The sequence below is a fragment of the Dermacentor silvarum genome, chromosome 10 (assembly GCF_013339745.2).
Source record: "Dermacentor silvarum isolate Dsil-2018 chromosome 10, BIME_Dsil_1.4, whole genome shotgun sequence".
In the NCBI taxonomy this organism is placed as follows: Eukaryota; Metazoa; Arthropoda; class Arachnida; order Ixodida; family Ixodidae; genus Dermacentor; species Dermacentor silvarum.
Window position 1 is genome coordinate 137,986,185 of NC_051163.1, and position 12,839 is coordinate 137,999,023.

The 12,839-nt window shown below is 46.2% G+C and overlaps 1 protein-coding gene across 1 annotated transcript in view; it reads right to left on the reverse strand.

Annotated features, from left to right (window-relative positions):
- The window catches only part of LOC119430985 (sodium- and chloride-dependent GABA transporter 1-like), a 515,747-nt gene that overhangs the window by 56,294 nt on the left and 446,614 nt on the right, over window positions 1-12,839 (reverse strand). The window contains exon 3 of the mRNA XM_049657766.1: window positions 3,644-3,890. Coding sequence (XP_049513723.1) covers window positions 3,644-3,890 — 247 coding nt within the window. The remainder of the gene's footprint in view (window positions 1-3,643; window positions 3,891-12,839) is intronic.

A 12,839-nucleotide genomic window follows, 5' to 3' on the forward strand; every position in this document is an offset into this window, starting at 1 on the left:
ACTGGTGCGAACTACAGTGACTTGCGTTCGGGGGGCACCACACGGGAGACATCAGTAAAAAGCTTCGGGTAGTCTCTTTGCACCTTGGGTTTTGGATGGGATAGTGTTCTATATTTTGTGTCTCTAAGCACACGAAAGTGTGACTGTAGTAACGAATGGACTCAAGAGGTTCCCTTCGGGACATTTAGGCCTGTTGGTTGCAATGTATCGAACTTGTAAATGATACATGATTGTGTTTATTGTCTGTCTCTCATCGAAAAAAGTGAGACTCCAGTAAGTGCTAGCGTCCTACACTTTAAGCCAAGGCCGGATCACCCCCAAACGAGAAGAACCAGGTCAAGACTGTGGGCTAAATATTGGAAGGGTCCCACGTGACAGCCCGCAGTGCTCGCGTACCGGAAGTCGGCCCTGGAGTAGACGGAAGCCATCTCATTTATACGGATTTACAGGGAGCCAGCAACCTATACAGCGTCATCGAGCACGCGCTGCACTGCTGACACGTGCTACAATACCTCCTGTCGTGCCAGGTAATGTGGCAGCTTTAGTACACTGTATAAGCCACAGACGCTGAGCAACAATCGTTCTTGTTCTTGCCACTACGCCCGGCGGCGCTGCATGAGCTACTTCAATATTTGGCGAGCCTCCCGTGAGCTTAAGCGTAAGATTAAAGCGCACTGTTTAACTGCATTAAAGAATTCTATGTTCACAACCACAAAAACATTGGTGACACCCCTCTAATACCCTTGTCACACGGGCAGCCGTGTTTCCAATGTGTCACCGCAGTGTTGTGATGGCGGATGCCTAATTATACGGTTCCGCGCCAGTGCTTACACGTCGCACAAAGTGCCGATAAAATTAATCCTTTCGTTACCAGCAAACAATAACACGCTTACCGGTATTATTTGTGCAGATTCTCAGCATTCTGACAAACCTGCTTGACATTATATAGACCTTCCACCGCAGGCAGGACGGAGTTGAGTCTCCACCATGACGTTATATATACGCGGGTTGCGTTTGCTTGGACGCAGAGCGGTTAGTTTGTCCTCCCAAACGCGTATCAAGGCCTCCGTCGTCGGAGGCCTTTTGTCGGAGGCCGTTGTGGGAGGATGTTTCGCTGCGAACCGAGGTGCAGGCGTCGGAGCTGGGGGCCGCCGTTTAGTCAGTTACGGCTTTGATTGAGGTGGCCAAGCTCAGTTTGCGACAACCATGGTTAGCGGAATAACTACGGTTAGGTTTATCGTGTGACTGGGTGTAACTGCGGTTAGCCTTAAGTGCCTTCAAATATAACTGCGGTTAGACTACGCATGTGATAAGGGTATAAGGGTGAGAGCCCCGCCACACAAATAGAAGTTGACGGTGCCATTGCCGACGATGCACCCACGATATTGAGCGCGTTTAAGGGATAATTTCAGTCTGCTTTTACGCGAACAGCTACACATACACAATACGAATATGTGACAAAGCTCAGTTTTCAATGGCTGATGTCAGCATAACATAACAAAGAACTTAGCACTTACTCACGGTCTGAGCTCACGGCTTCATGCCATCGCTAATACTATACTTGTTCGTGCTATCCAGAGCTCAAAACGCAACGACCCTAATGGCCTCACACGCTAGTTGAATTACTGTTGATGTGCTTACATTTCCGCTGATCACAGGAAGAGGGAGAAGACTTTGTCTTTAAGGACATTCGCGTGTAACCCCTTGCTGTAACAGACTGATTGTTAGGCATCAATTTTTATTGCGATAGAAATTATACGAACACTACAGGTGCATTTCTGCCGTCGTCATCACCGTCCCCGTGAGGTTGCGTAGAATGTCCGTGGACGATAAAATCGCCGCCGCGTGTCGTATGTTCTATGTGCGAGTGAAGGCGTGCGATGATGAACCGGCGATCGCGGCTCACCGAGTCCTACAGAGCTTTTGCCGACGGGGCCTTAGGTCTCCCACGTAGGGACGTCGAGGTGTTGCCTCGCCGCCGCCTCGCGGGGCTGCTGGACATTTACACAAATATTTTGGCAATAGAATGGCCTATGCGACAGCTTAAAGGGAAAAGTGCGCACTGCACGTGGAAGATGTAGGTTTGGCTCCTACCTGGCGACATGTCTTTTCGTCCACCTTTCTTTCTCCTACGCTTTCCCTGGCGTCATGTGTACACGTGTGTGTTTTAGGGGCGAAGCTCCTTAGGGTGTGGGTCTGTCCCTCCTCTGTAGTATGTAGTAGTAGTAGTAGTAGTCGTCGTCGTCGTAGTAGTAGTCGTCGTAGTAGTAGGTAGCCACGTCTACTTTTATCAGAAAAAAAATTCCGAAAGTTGTGTCCGTAGCGCGGAATCGAACCAGGGACCCCTCGCTTCCGAACGCGCGGCGCTAACCACTACGCCACGAAGCGCACATGGACGCACGCACCACGATGACAATAAATACCCAACATTAACGAAAGATTGCGCGTTTCTAACGCGTTTGTGCTAGCGCGTTACGGCCCGTGTAAGAAGCTGGTGTAAGACGCTGTGGCCTCTCCGCCTTACCCCCGTATTCATAAATGCTCCTCGACTTGAACTTGACTTGCCACCGCCTTGGGCAGCGCGTTCGAAACACGTTGAAGGCGGTGGGAAGTCAAGATCAAGTCGAGGAGCGTTTACGAATACGGGGGTTATACTCTCTCAGCAGTCATGTGATGGCGTCGGCAAACCCGGTGCACGTTCCGGCATGTGTAAACGGCTGCGTAAGACGCTGTGGCCTCTCCCCCTTACTGGAGAGTACTGCACGTTTCTAACGCGTTTGTGCTAGCGTCCCCTTAAGCGGGGGATGGTGCAATTATAATGAAGGGTGCTGTTAGAAAATAGGAATGACGTCACATATGGCGCGTGTCACTGGTGGAAGTGAATCGTTCCATTTAGTGCGGCGAGACTGGGCGAATTACACGGAAGATTCACGGTTTACCGATGATTCCCTCCGGAGCTTCGCCCACTCATCATCATTCACCCCGTGGAAATGCGGTGTTTTTTGTAGTTGTGATTGACGGGTACTTGTATGCTGTAAACGGCCCGTCATTACTGCATTCAGCAAACGAAGTCCCGCGGTAAACGCCATACAGTCAAAATTACGACCTCAAATATAACGAAACAGATCAACAGCTAGTTCTTTTTTAAGCGAAGCTGTGATAGGCTAGGTTCCAGGAGATCGCGTCCGGCCTGCTGCCCGCCAGGAACGCGAGGCGTAAAGAAATGCGAACCATCCATGTTGCCCCGATCCCGCAAACTTGGAACGTTTCACCGGAGCAACGGTCAATCACCACATACAGAGCCTCGCTGGCCATCCACCATCACAAAGTGGAATGGAACTGAATTTTTTTTCTTACTTACTGTGCGCATTCCGACGTAGCAATTATACTTTGTTTCCACTGCGTAGCGCACAGAACTGCTGTAAAATATCCATCTTCCCCTGGTCTTCGGCCGCCATGATGACGAAACGAGTTATTGCGAAGTGATTTGTTTTCTTTCAATGTCATCGTAAATATTATTATGAGATCTTGTGTTGCAGGTGTCTTAATCACTCGATTAGGACGACCTCGTCACTTCGTCCCGGAGAGCACACTGCAGCAGGGCGCCCAAACACAAGCTGTACTGAGTGGCTGGAGCACTTACTCCCAGTATTCCTTGACGGGGCTCCTGATGAGCTTGGGATCGGGACAGGAGCCACCGGGCCGCTGTACCGAGCAGTTGTATTGCTCGTACTCGGAGCGGCAGTTCTGCGTGTTCCACCAGTTGTCGCACGAGCGCCAGGGGACGTCCGACGACAGGGCCGAGTAGATGTAGTACAAGGACCAGGCCAGCACCACGATGTAGTACGAGTTCAGCCAGAAGGACATCACCGCTGCTGCGTAGCCCACTCCTGCACGCGACACAAACTCGTCATAACCGGTTCGGCCATTAGCCAGTGAAGGCTGCATCGAATGTGGGCCAAGCATGCACGCTTTACTTCACCACTGCGTTTCACCATCTTACAGGGATGACACGTTACGTTGCCTGTAATGAAGGCACACTAATTTCAAGAAGCCTCAACGAGTCGGTAGCCTTACTCTTAGATATTTTGACTAGACCATCAGAATGCGTAGACACAGAAGGGGAATAAACATATGAAAACATGTGAATACATTTACGAAAACACATTGAACACATTGAACACATTACGAAAACACATGTGAACACATTTACGAAAACATGTGAATATGAAGCTATACGACCAGTATTAAAAAAAGCAACGACACCTTAAAACGTATATCTAACTTGGTACCAAAGCATAAAACGGTCAATACAAGGAGCTCGGAAATGTGGGAATTACCGAGGCCTAGAACAAATTGTACCTATCAAATGCTACGTTTTCGACTACCTTACCATTTAAACAAGGCAAACATAACATAATGCTTTATTGTTTTATGCTAGTATAAGTATGTATCTAAATACAAGTGTGTATGCAAACGTTCTTTCTTTGATCCGGTGTATTTCCTGTATAATAATTATTTTTGTTTTGCCTTTGTACTACATGTGTATCAAGACCTTTTGTATATAAAGCTGTATGAACTATTACATACATTGTGTCCCATAAAAGGTTTTGTATAAATCTTGTGTATATAGTGTTGCATTTTTTTTACTGTTGTTAAGTTTCTGTTTATTGTTTTTTGTGATGTATTTTGCAAGTACTAGCTGTAGTTCCAAAAAAATACTCAATATGTATGTCATATGATTTACATTATGTGCTTTACTTCTTCATGGTAATCCTGATAATGGCTTCACAGTTATTAGTGTGGACATTATCCTTTTCTATTTTCTTGTGTTAGACTGTGTTTATCCTTTGTTGTTTTGCTGCTGCCTTTAAAACGGTGCCATGGACCACGTCAAGCCTTGCTGGCTTTTTGTCCACGGTCTCAACAACTGTTGTATGTTGGAATAAATTTTTATTTGATTTGATTTGATTTGAAGACATCGCAGCTGAAGGCGACGAAGGGACTACTTAGGTTTTTAAAAGAAACGGGCTCGGACAAGCGGCTGTGAGAGTGATGTCACGTACCAGGCAAGAGTGGCAGACTGTGACTGACGATGTGTGTGCTGTGCTGTGTGCTCTCTCTCCTCCCCATCTTTCATTCCCCCTCATCCCACTCCCATGTGTAGGGTAGCAAACCGGTTGTGCTGAACTGGTTAGCCTCCCTGCCTTTCCTTCTCCACTCTTTCCTTCCTTTATTTAGCTGAAATTATGCAGGTAGCATGAATGTTTACGCACACACACAGATAGCTTTGCATCAAGGCACAGTTTTATACCGAAGCACACAAGGCAAATTTATGAACTTTGGGTAAAAACTGAGCGGTATGCGGCGCACGTATCGAGCGAGGTCAGGCCTCGGAAACTCCGCTGGTTTTTTGTCCACGCGAATTGCAGCGTCATCCATGAGATGGATGCGAAACCAAAATCGCTTTTCCTTTTTTTATTGTCAACCCTCTCAACTTTGTCAGTTCTCTCTCGCCTTCAACTATCAAAAAACTAAATTATGGGGTTTTACGTGCCAAAACCACGATCTGATTATGAGGCACGCCGTAGTGGGGCACTCCGGAAATTTAGACCACCTGGGGTTCTTTAACGTGCACCTAAATCTTAGTACACGGGTGTTTTCGCATTTCGCCCCCATCGAATTGCGGCCGCCGTGGCCGGGATTCGATCCCGCGACCTCGTGCTCAGCAGCCCAACACCATAGCCACTGCGAGCAACCACGGCGGGTCCCTTCAACTATCGGCGGCGCGCCTGGCGCGGCCCGCGCTCGTCGTCAGCCGTGCTGATAACGGCCAAAACGGCAGCAATTTTTTTTCTGGCATTATGCGGTCAGTTTTGCGGTTTTCGCCTTCCGCGCTAGCAGTGTGGTCCGTGTGGTACCCTACCGTTGCACGTTTGTCGGCTTTTCCCCCCAATGTCTCGCAACTGTCGCTGTTCGTGTGTGGTTCAATGGTGTGCGAACACATCAAGACGAAGTGAGCCATGCGACGTGAAATTCTACCGCATCCCTAAAGACAACAGGTGAGTACTGTGCAGTTTACTTCCCGGTTTTTATTTGTGATAGTAATGGTGCGCAGTCGTGCATGGCTGTCCGGTGGTGAGGCAGCAGCTAGCTGATTTTAAAACACCACAACAATGCAGTAAATCGTTATGCCACAAGCCGCGAACATAAAAATCCTCATAAATATAGTACCACCTGTGCGTATCGTAAGAAACACTTGTGTAGGTGTGCGCTTAATTTGTACTTATTTCTAGCTAATTGGTCGCCATCGTTTAAAAGTGCGTTTCTGAGAATTAAGGTTGACATATCACAACTAGTACTCTGCCGCGACGCGAAACGAGCTCAGTTTTGCATGTTCCAACTGCGATGTTATAATTTATGATCTGCACTGTTCTTCAGGATGGAAGCGTTTTTAACCTACGATGGAAGGGTGGACCTAATGGGTTTGCCCAGAGACAAGGTCAACAACCGCAGAATATGCTCGGCGCACTTCACGGAGGTGGAGTTTATGAACCGAGCGAGAAGCAGGCCGTGAGAAGCTATTCTGTGCATTGGCCATTAGAACAATTACAATAAATGTTTTTTTTTTTTACATGTGCGTAGATGAAACACCATCCGCGTTTTGTTGCATTCTATAGTGTGTACACGGTGGTAGCCACGAACCAAAATCGTGTGATAGCTGCATCGGTCCGGGCAAAATCTGCCAGCACAGCAGAAGCCGCAGCGATTACACTTGCAATTAGGGACGCGGAGAATAGGGACGTATCTGCTGCCATACTCACGGACTCACAAACCGCCTGTCGCCTGTATATCTCCGGGACGGCGCCGCGCTTAGTACTAAAAATTCTAGGGAGTCAAATTACCGGATTCCACAACATCACTTGGTGCCCCGCACACGAGGGCATGGAGGGCAACACAAGGGCGGACCGGCTTGCTCGCGTGCTAAGCATCCGAGCTGCGAACCGACCCAGTGACGAGCCTCCCTCTACACCGCGCGACATCCTCGAACACCAAAGACAGGAGCGGAGGCAATTTGGACGCCCCCACCCAAAGTTAAACAGTCAACAGGCGAGGAATTGGCGCCGACTTCAAACACACACATACCCAAATCTACATACACTTAGCCGTATTCACCAAGCACGATACACTGACGAATGGCCGGTGTGTGGCGACGCGCCAACGTTACCGCACATCACGTGGATGTGCCTAAACAGACCAACACATATAAACTCCACACTATTAAAAACACAAGATTTTAACAGGCAGTGGGAGGCGCGGTTTGCGGACGAGGATCGGGACAGCCAACTGACTCTCCTGGACCAAGCCCAGCGAGCCGCTCGTGCTTGTGGAGCCCTGGACTAGGGGCCCCAACCACGGGACCTAAAATTTTATTTTATCTATTAAAGTTTCTCTCTCTCTCTCTCTCTCTCTCTCTATAGTGTGTGGCACTGCCTGCTCCATTTCTGGTTTTCACAAACGAACACAATAAAGTAAGTCCAAACAACTGCTATGTTGTAAGTAGAATTATTTTTTAAATACAATTTGGGCACATGCTTGCTTGATTGTAATAATGAACGCGACTGCGTGCATGAAAACGCAAAAAGAATCCACTGCGCACAAGCCCGCAGCACGAATGGCACGGCTGGACAGAAGAGGAGGAGTTCGGAGCGCGCGCTTCGGTCCGGCGGTTAGTCTGATAACGCCCGCGACAAAGAAAAGAAAGCGCCGCGGTCAGCTAAAGAAATAAAAAAAAGAGACCATTGCGCGAGGCATGGGAGAGGGTTAGGAAAGTTCAGCGGGAAAGGAGAAACGAGCGGACAACGTTATCATAAAAAAAGGAAGAAAAAAAGTGCTATAGCGAAAGCGGAGAGTAAAAAAAAAAAAAAAAATCACGCCGCTTTTCTTCTCCTTTAGTTTTTTTTCGCCACCGTTGTACTGTCATCCATCCGCTAGGACCTAACTGAAGAGCGCCTTGCCGCTAGCGTCGACTGAGCGTCTGCTATAGGAGAACCAATGGGAGGTATAGGAAAATTCACCCCCCTGGCGAGGTTTCGAAAAATTTCCCAAATAACCTCGACATTTATTAAATAGACATAACTGACGGCTTCATTTTCCGCCCCGCAATATAGTCACTGAGGACATTTTGCAATGCCCGTTGGAGGCAATTGCGCTTTTTCTTAATTGCATATGTAATTTACGCCCATATACATGCTGTAGTCTTTTCAGATAACGTTACAACATTCCACCATCTGCCTCCTGAGACTTTAAAGAATACATAGCAAAAAAGCAGGTTGCTAAGCAGTTGAACGCGGGGAGTAAGTCAAAGCTGAAGATTAATTAACGAAGAGTGAGTTTCTTTTCAGGGTTCTTAAGCGAAATCTAGCATTGTGAATGCTGTTTCCTACAAGACATCGATTGGTATACCTGCTCCTCTATTCATCATGTATATGCTAACATAAGAAGCCTGTACTTAAGCTGTTTAATTTTGCTTATTTTCTGTTGTAACATTGAACATCCAGTGTTTTTGTTAAATAAGCGGTTTATCTATCTTCCAAGTTTTCTTATTTATTTAGCTGTGCAGGAACATGGACTGCTCAAAGTGTTAGTCAGGTGACATGTGACATATTATGGCTCGATTTAGATCTGTGCATTGAAATTGACGAATCAGCAAAATAAAAAATATCGCCAGAAAAGCCACATGCACACGAAAAGACTAGATTTTATCTAACGGATGCTGCGCCGAGTGAACCGAGTCGGACCAACTTGGGTCATTTGACGCTGGATATGTAGTGCTCTTCAATTAACCTCTCTGACGCCATCTTGTATCAGTGGGTACGGGCAATTGGGTATGTCTCAATCTTTATTGAACGGCTTGGACAACAAACTAGGGGCCACTATATATTGTCACGAATACGCACGAAGTCAGTGGACGATGCAGAAAAAGAAAGGATCTAATCTTGTGCCCAACAAAGAAAACAAAGCGCGTCTATTACGGACAGCAGTCGGCGCCAGGTAGCTCGCCTTCAACCACATGCAGCTAGCTTTTAAACGGTGCAATCGAACACGTTAACGCCCCCCTACCAACGACCGCGAAATCTGGATAAGACGTGCACGTCATTCTTTATTGTAGCTATCAGTCGTGAGCTATTGTGCAACAAAGAAAAAGTAAGGTATCCACAGTAATCAAGCGGTATATAGTATGAAGAAACGCAGCTGGCAATATGTTCAGCTCTTCAATAATTTAAAAAAAATCCTTACAGATTGCTCCGGTGCAGTGCCGAATCGAGGCACGTAGCTTAAATCGAGAGAATCTTGTCCGAATTAATATTCACGCATGCTCTAAGCACTGAGTTCGCGGTGGACGACGCTCGATGGCACGGCGTGCCTAAAACGAAGGGCGAGAGAAGAACCCTGCTTGCGGCACAATATACGTACACGTTATACATGCCACTTCTCTACGGCAGCAATACTACTACACCGACATTCATGGTCGTAATAATAAGTTCTCATGTTAAATTTATTGTTACTCGGTAAAAAGATTTTCGAGAGAACAGGAAGATGAAAAGAACGGTACGTTAGGCGCATTGGTAATCCATACTGAAAACTATTGACAGCGCGAAACGACACAGAGAAGATATACAGCACTTGTCCGTCTCTGTGTCGTTCGTGTCGTTTGGCGCTATCACTAGTTTTCAGTATTAAATTTGTTGTTGTGAGATGAGGGAGACCACGAGTTACTCAAGCCGAGAGAGAGATAGAAATGATGCATAGAAATGGAGGGGAGTCGAAATTTATAAAAACAACACTACGATTCTTTTTCAGGTTGACCAAGTAAAAAAAAAGTAAGAAAAGAAAAGAAAACAGTTACAGCAGACTTGTGCGACGTTGCAGAATCAGAACCCAATTTCCACGGAAGTTTTAGCGTTCGAGCAGCTGTAAGAACAGGCTGAGTGACGTGTAATTCAAACATTTATTTTCACAGTTTTACGCGCCAAAACCACGATATCATTATGAGGCACGCCGTAGTGGGTGACTCCGGATTAATTTTGACCACTTCGGGTTTTTCAACGTGCACTGAATGCTCGGTATGGGAGCATTTTTCCATTAGGCCCCCATCGAGATGCGGCCGCCATTTTAACCCGCGTCCTTGGGCTTAGCGGCGCAACGCGAAAGCCACTACTGCCATGTAATAACATGAAACACTGCAAAACGTTGCCTGTATTGACTGTTTCGTTTGAAACAGCGGGTGATATTTATTCCAGAGGCCATAATAACCCAAACACTTTTTACTGCACATAGCTGATGACCTGCCCCTTATATTCGCCAAATATAAACCTTGTGCAAAGCATAGTTGCCTCTCGACACTGGAAAACATAGCGTAAAATGGTCACATAGCGCTTTCAAGCACTTGCTAAACGATGTCTTGCAAAGCTCTATTTGGTCCACATGCATTTCACTTCGCACACGGATTTGCCCTAGCCGTCGCACCACATTCGCTAACTTTGATCTCAGTCACATTTGCAGTTCTACCACGCAAGTAGTGTAAATTCGGCGCGTTGGTAGTATACACTCATGACGCTACGGAGAGCTCGCATGCCTAATTTACTCAAAATGACGCAATTAGCTCACCTCCATTGAACTACACATCACCCATTGTGGCCCATCCGGCCTTTGCTTTTACCAAACATAATCAAAATTGCTCGTTTAATTAACCGAGGACACAGGGCGTCTGAGGCATAAAAATGCCGGAAAAAGGATAATGCAACTATTCTTTGAAAGTTCGTAATTAAGAAAGAAACGTTAAAATTGCGCAACACATCAAATTTAGGATGTATCCCATGTCTACTGCATATAAACTCTATGTAATGCAGAGTTTTCTTGGGTGACTGCATGGCATACGTAACTGATAACGGCCGCGTGATACTTCCAAATACTTTATTAACAGCGAAGCTGTTTAAGCCAGCCGTAATTTGTGGTTGGTATCAAGAAACTATCATCATCAGCAATGAAGAAGGAAATCAAAGAAAATAAACTTTCTTGCCGAACCCGCGTAACCACTAGGCTATGCAGCCACGCTTGCAGAGCACTCATTTATGCGAACCACATGATTGCGTTCGAGCGTCGTCGTCTTCGTCCTCAGCTGGCACGTTCGCACGCTCTCGTGCTCTGCGAGGTGAAGAAGAGCGCGCAAAGCTCGGGAGAGAGAAACAGATAATGAGAGAGTGACGCATTCACGGAGCGGGTCTGCTGGAGCACGTTGTCGGAATTTCAGCCAGCTTCGCTGTGTCTTGAGCTTTGCACGGCCTAGTGCAAGCTTTCGCCATTTTCAGAAAAGCTTTGCAAAAGCTGATTTCTGAACCTGTGGATTTAAGTTCACGCACTGATGTACCATAGTGGCCCACCCTTTTCTGTGAGGGATTTTTTTATTCAATCACCCTAAAGGCCCAGTGGGGGCATTACATAGGGGGGAAATTACAATAAAATGAAAATAGATTGTAACTTATTGAAAATAACTAAGCAACGACAGTCGCTATCGTTTGATTTTGGCGGCAGTTGTAGTTATGCGAAGGCTGCGTGGTAAATTTTGCGCCGCTCGTAACATTTAGTCTGGTACGCTGTCCCGCTGTCATGACGCAATATCTCCTTGCCGAATGAGCCGGGTGAAATCTTATCAGACTCAGACATTGCTAACACATTTCATACAGCTTTTTCTGCAGTGTTCCCTAAAGAACCAGACACTCCCTTACTTACGTTTCTTGCGCCGTCTCTACATGCAATGCCGGCTACCACTTTCTCGATACATAGAATTTCAAATATAATAGATAATATTAAACTTTCGTCATTCGCAGGTCTCGACAAAATCACATCGAAGTTTAAAAAAAAAACACTAAGATCATCCCTGCGGCATGCCTAACATTGTTGTTTTCACAGTCACTGTCTTCTGGAAATCTCCCGAAATAGTGTAACATGAGCAAGATCGTTCCAGTCTACAAATCGGGCAATAAAAGTTTGCCTTTGGACTACCACCGCATTTCCATCACGTCGGTGCCCTGAAAGGTAATAGAACATGTCATGTACACCCATATAGTTAACTTCCTTGATACTAACAATTCCTTTGACCAATCCCAGGACGGATTGCGCAAGCGCTCCTAACTTGCGAAACGCAATTGGCTATTTTTCTTCACAATCTACACTCAAATCTCGATATTAACATAAAAACCGACGCAATTTTCCTTACCTTCGCAAAAGCATTCGACAAAGTAGCTCACCAACGACTGCTCCTAAAACTTTCTCGGTGAAATCTACATCCTGCAGTTTTAACATGGCTCGGATAATTCCTTACTAATAGCATGCAGTTGGTGTATGTCAATAACAATACTTCTGAGCCCCTACCCGTAACGTCAGGCGTCCCCCAGGGCTCTGTATTAGGCCCCCTCCTATTTTTAATATACAGTAATGATCTACCATTACACGTTTCGTGCAAAATCTGCATGTACGCTGGTGATTGTGTCATTTACCGCTCAGTTATTAGCAATAATGATCAAATCGCCCTTCAGGAAGACTTAATAACATTCAAAATTGGTGTCAACGTTGGTTAATGGTCCTAAACCCTACCAAATGTAAAGCAATGTCGTGCTCTTGTCGTTCTAACCCCTTGGTATTTCAATACGAAATCACTAACGAACAAATTGAGTGTGCAAACAATAGTAAGTACCTGGGTATTTCCGTCTCAAATGATCTGGACTGGTGTGCACGTGCAAGTGACTAACGTTATCTCTTCAGCTAACAAATCACAA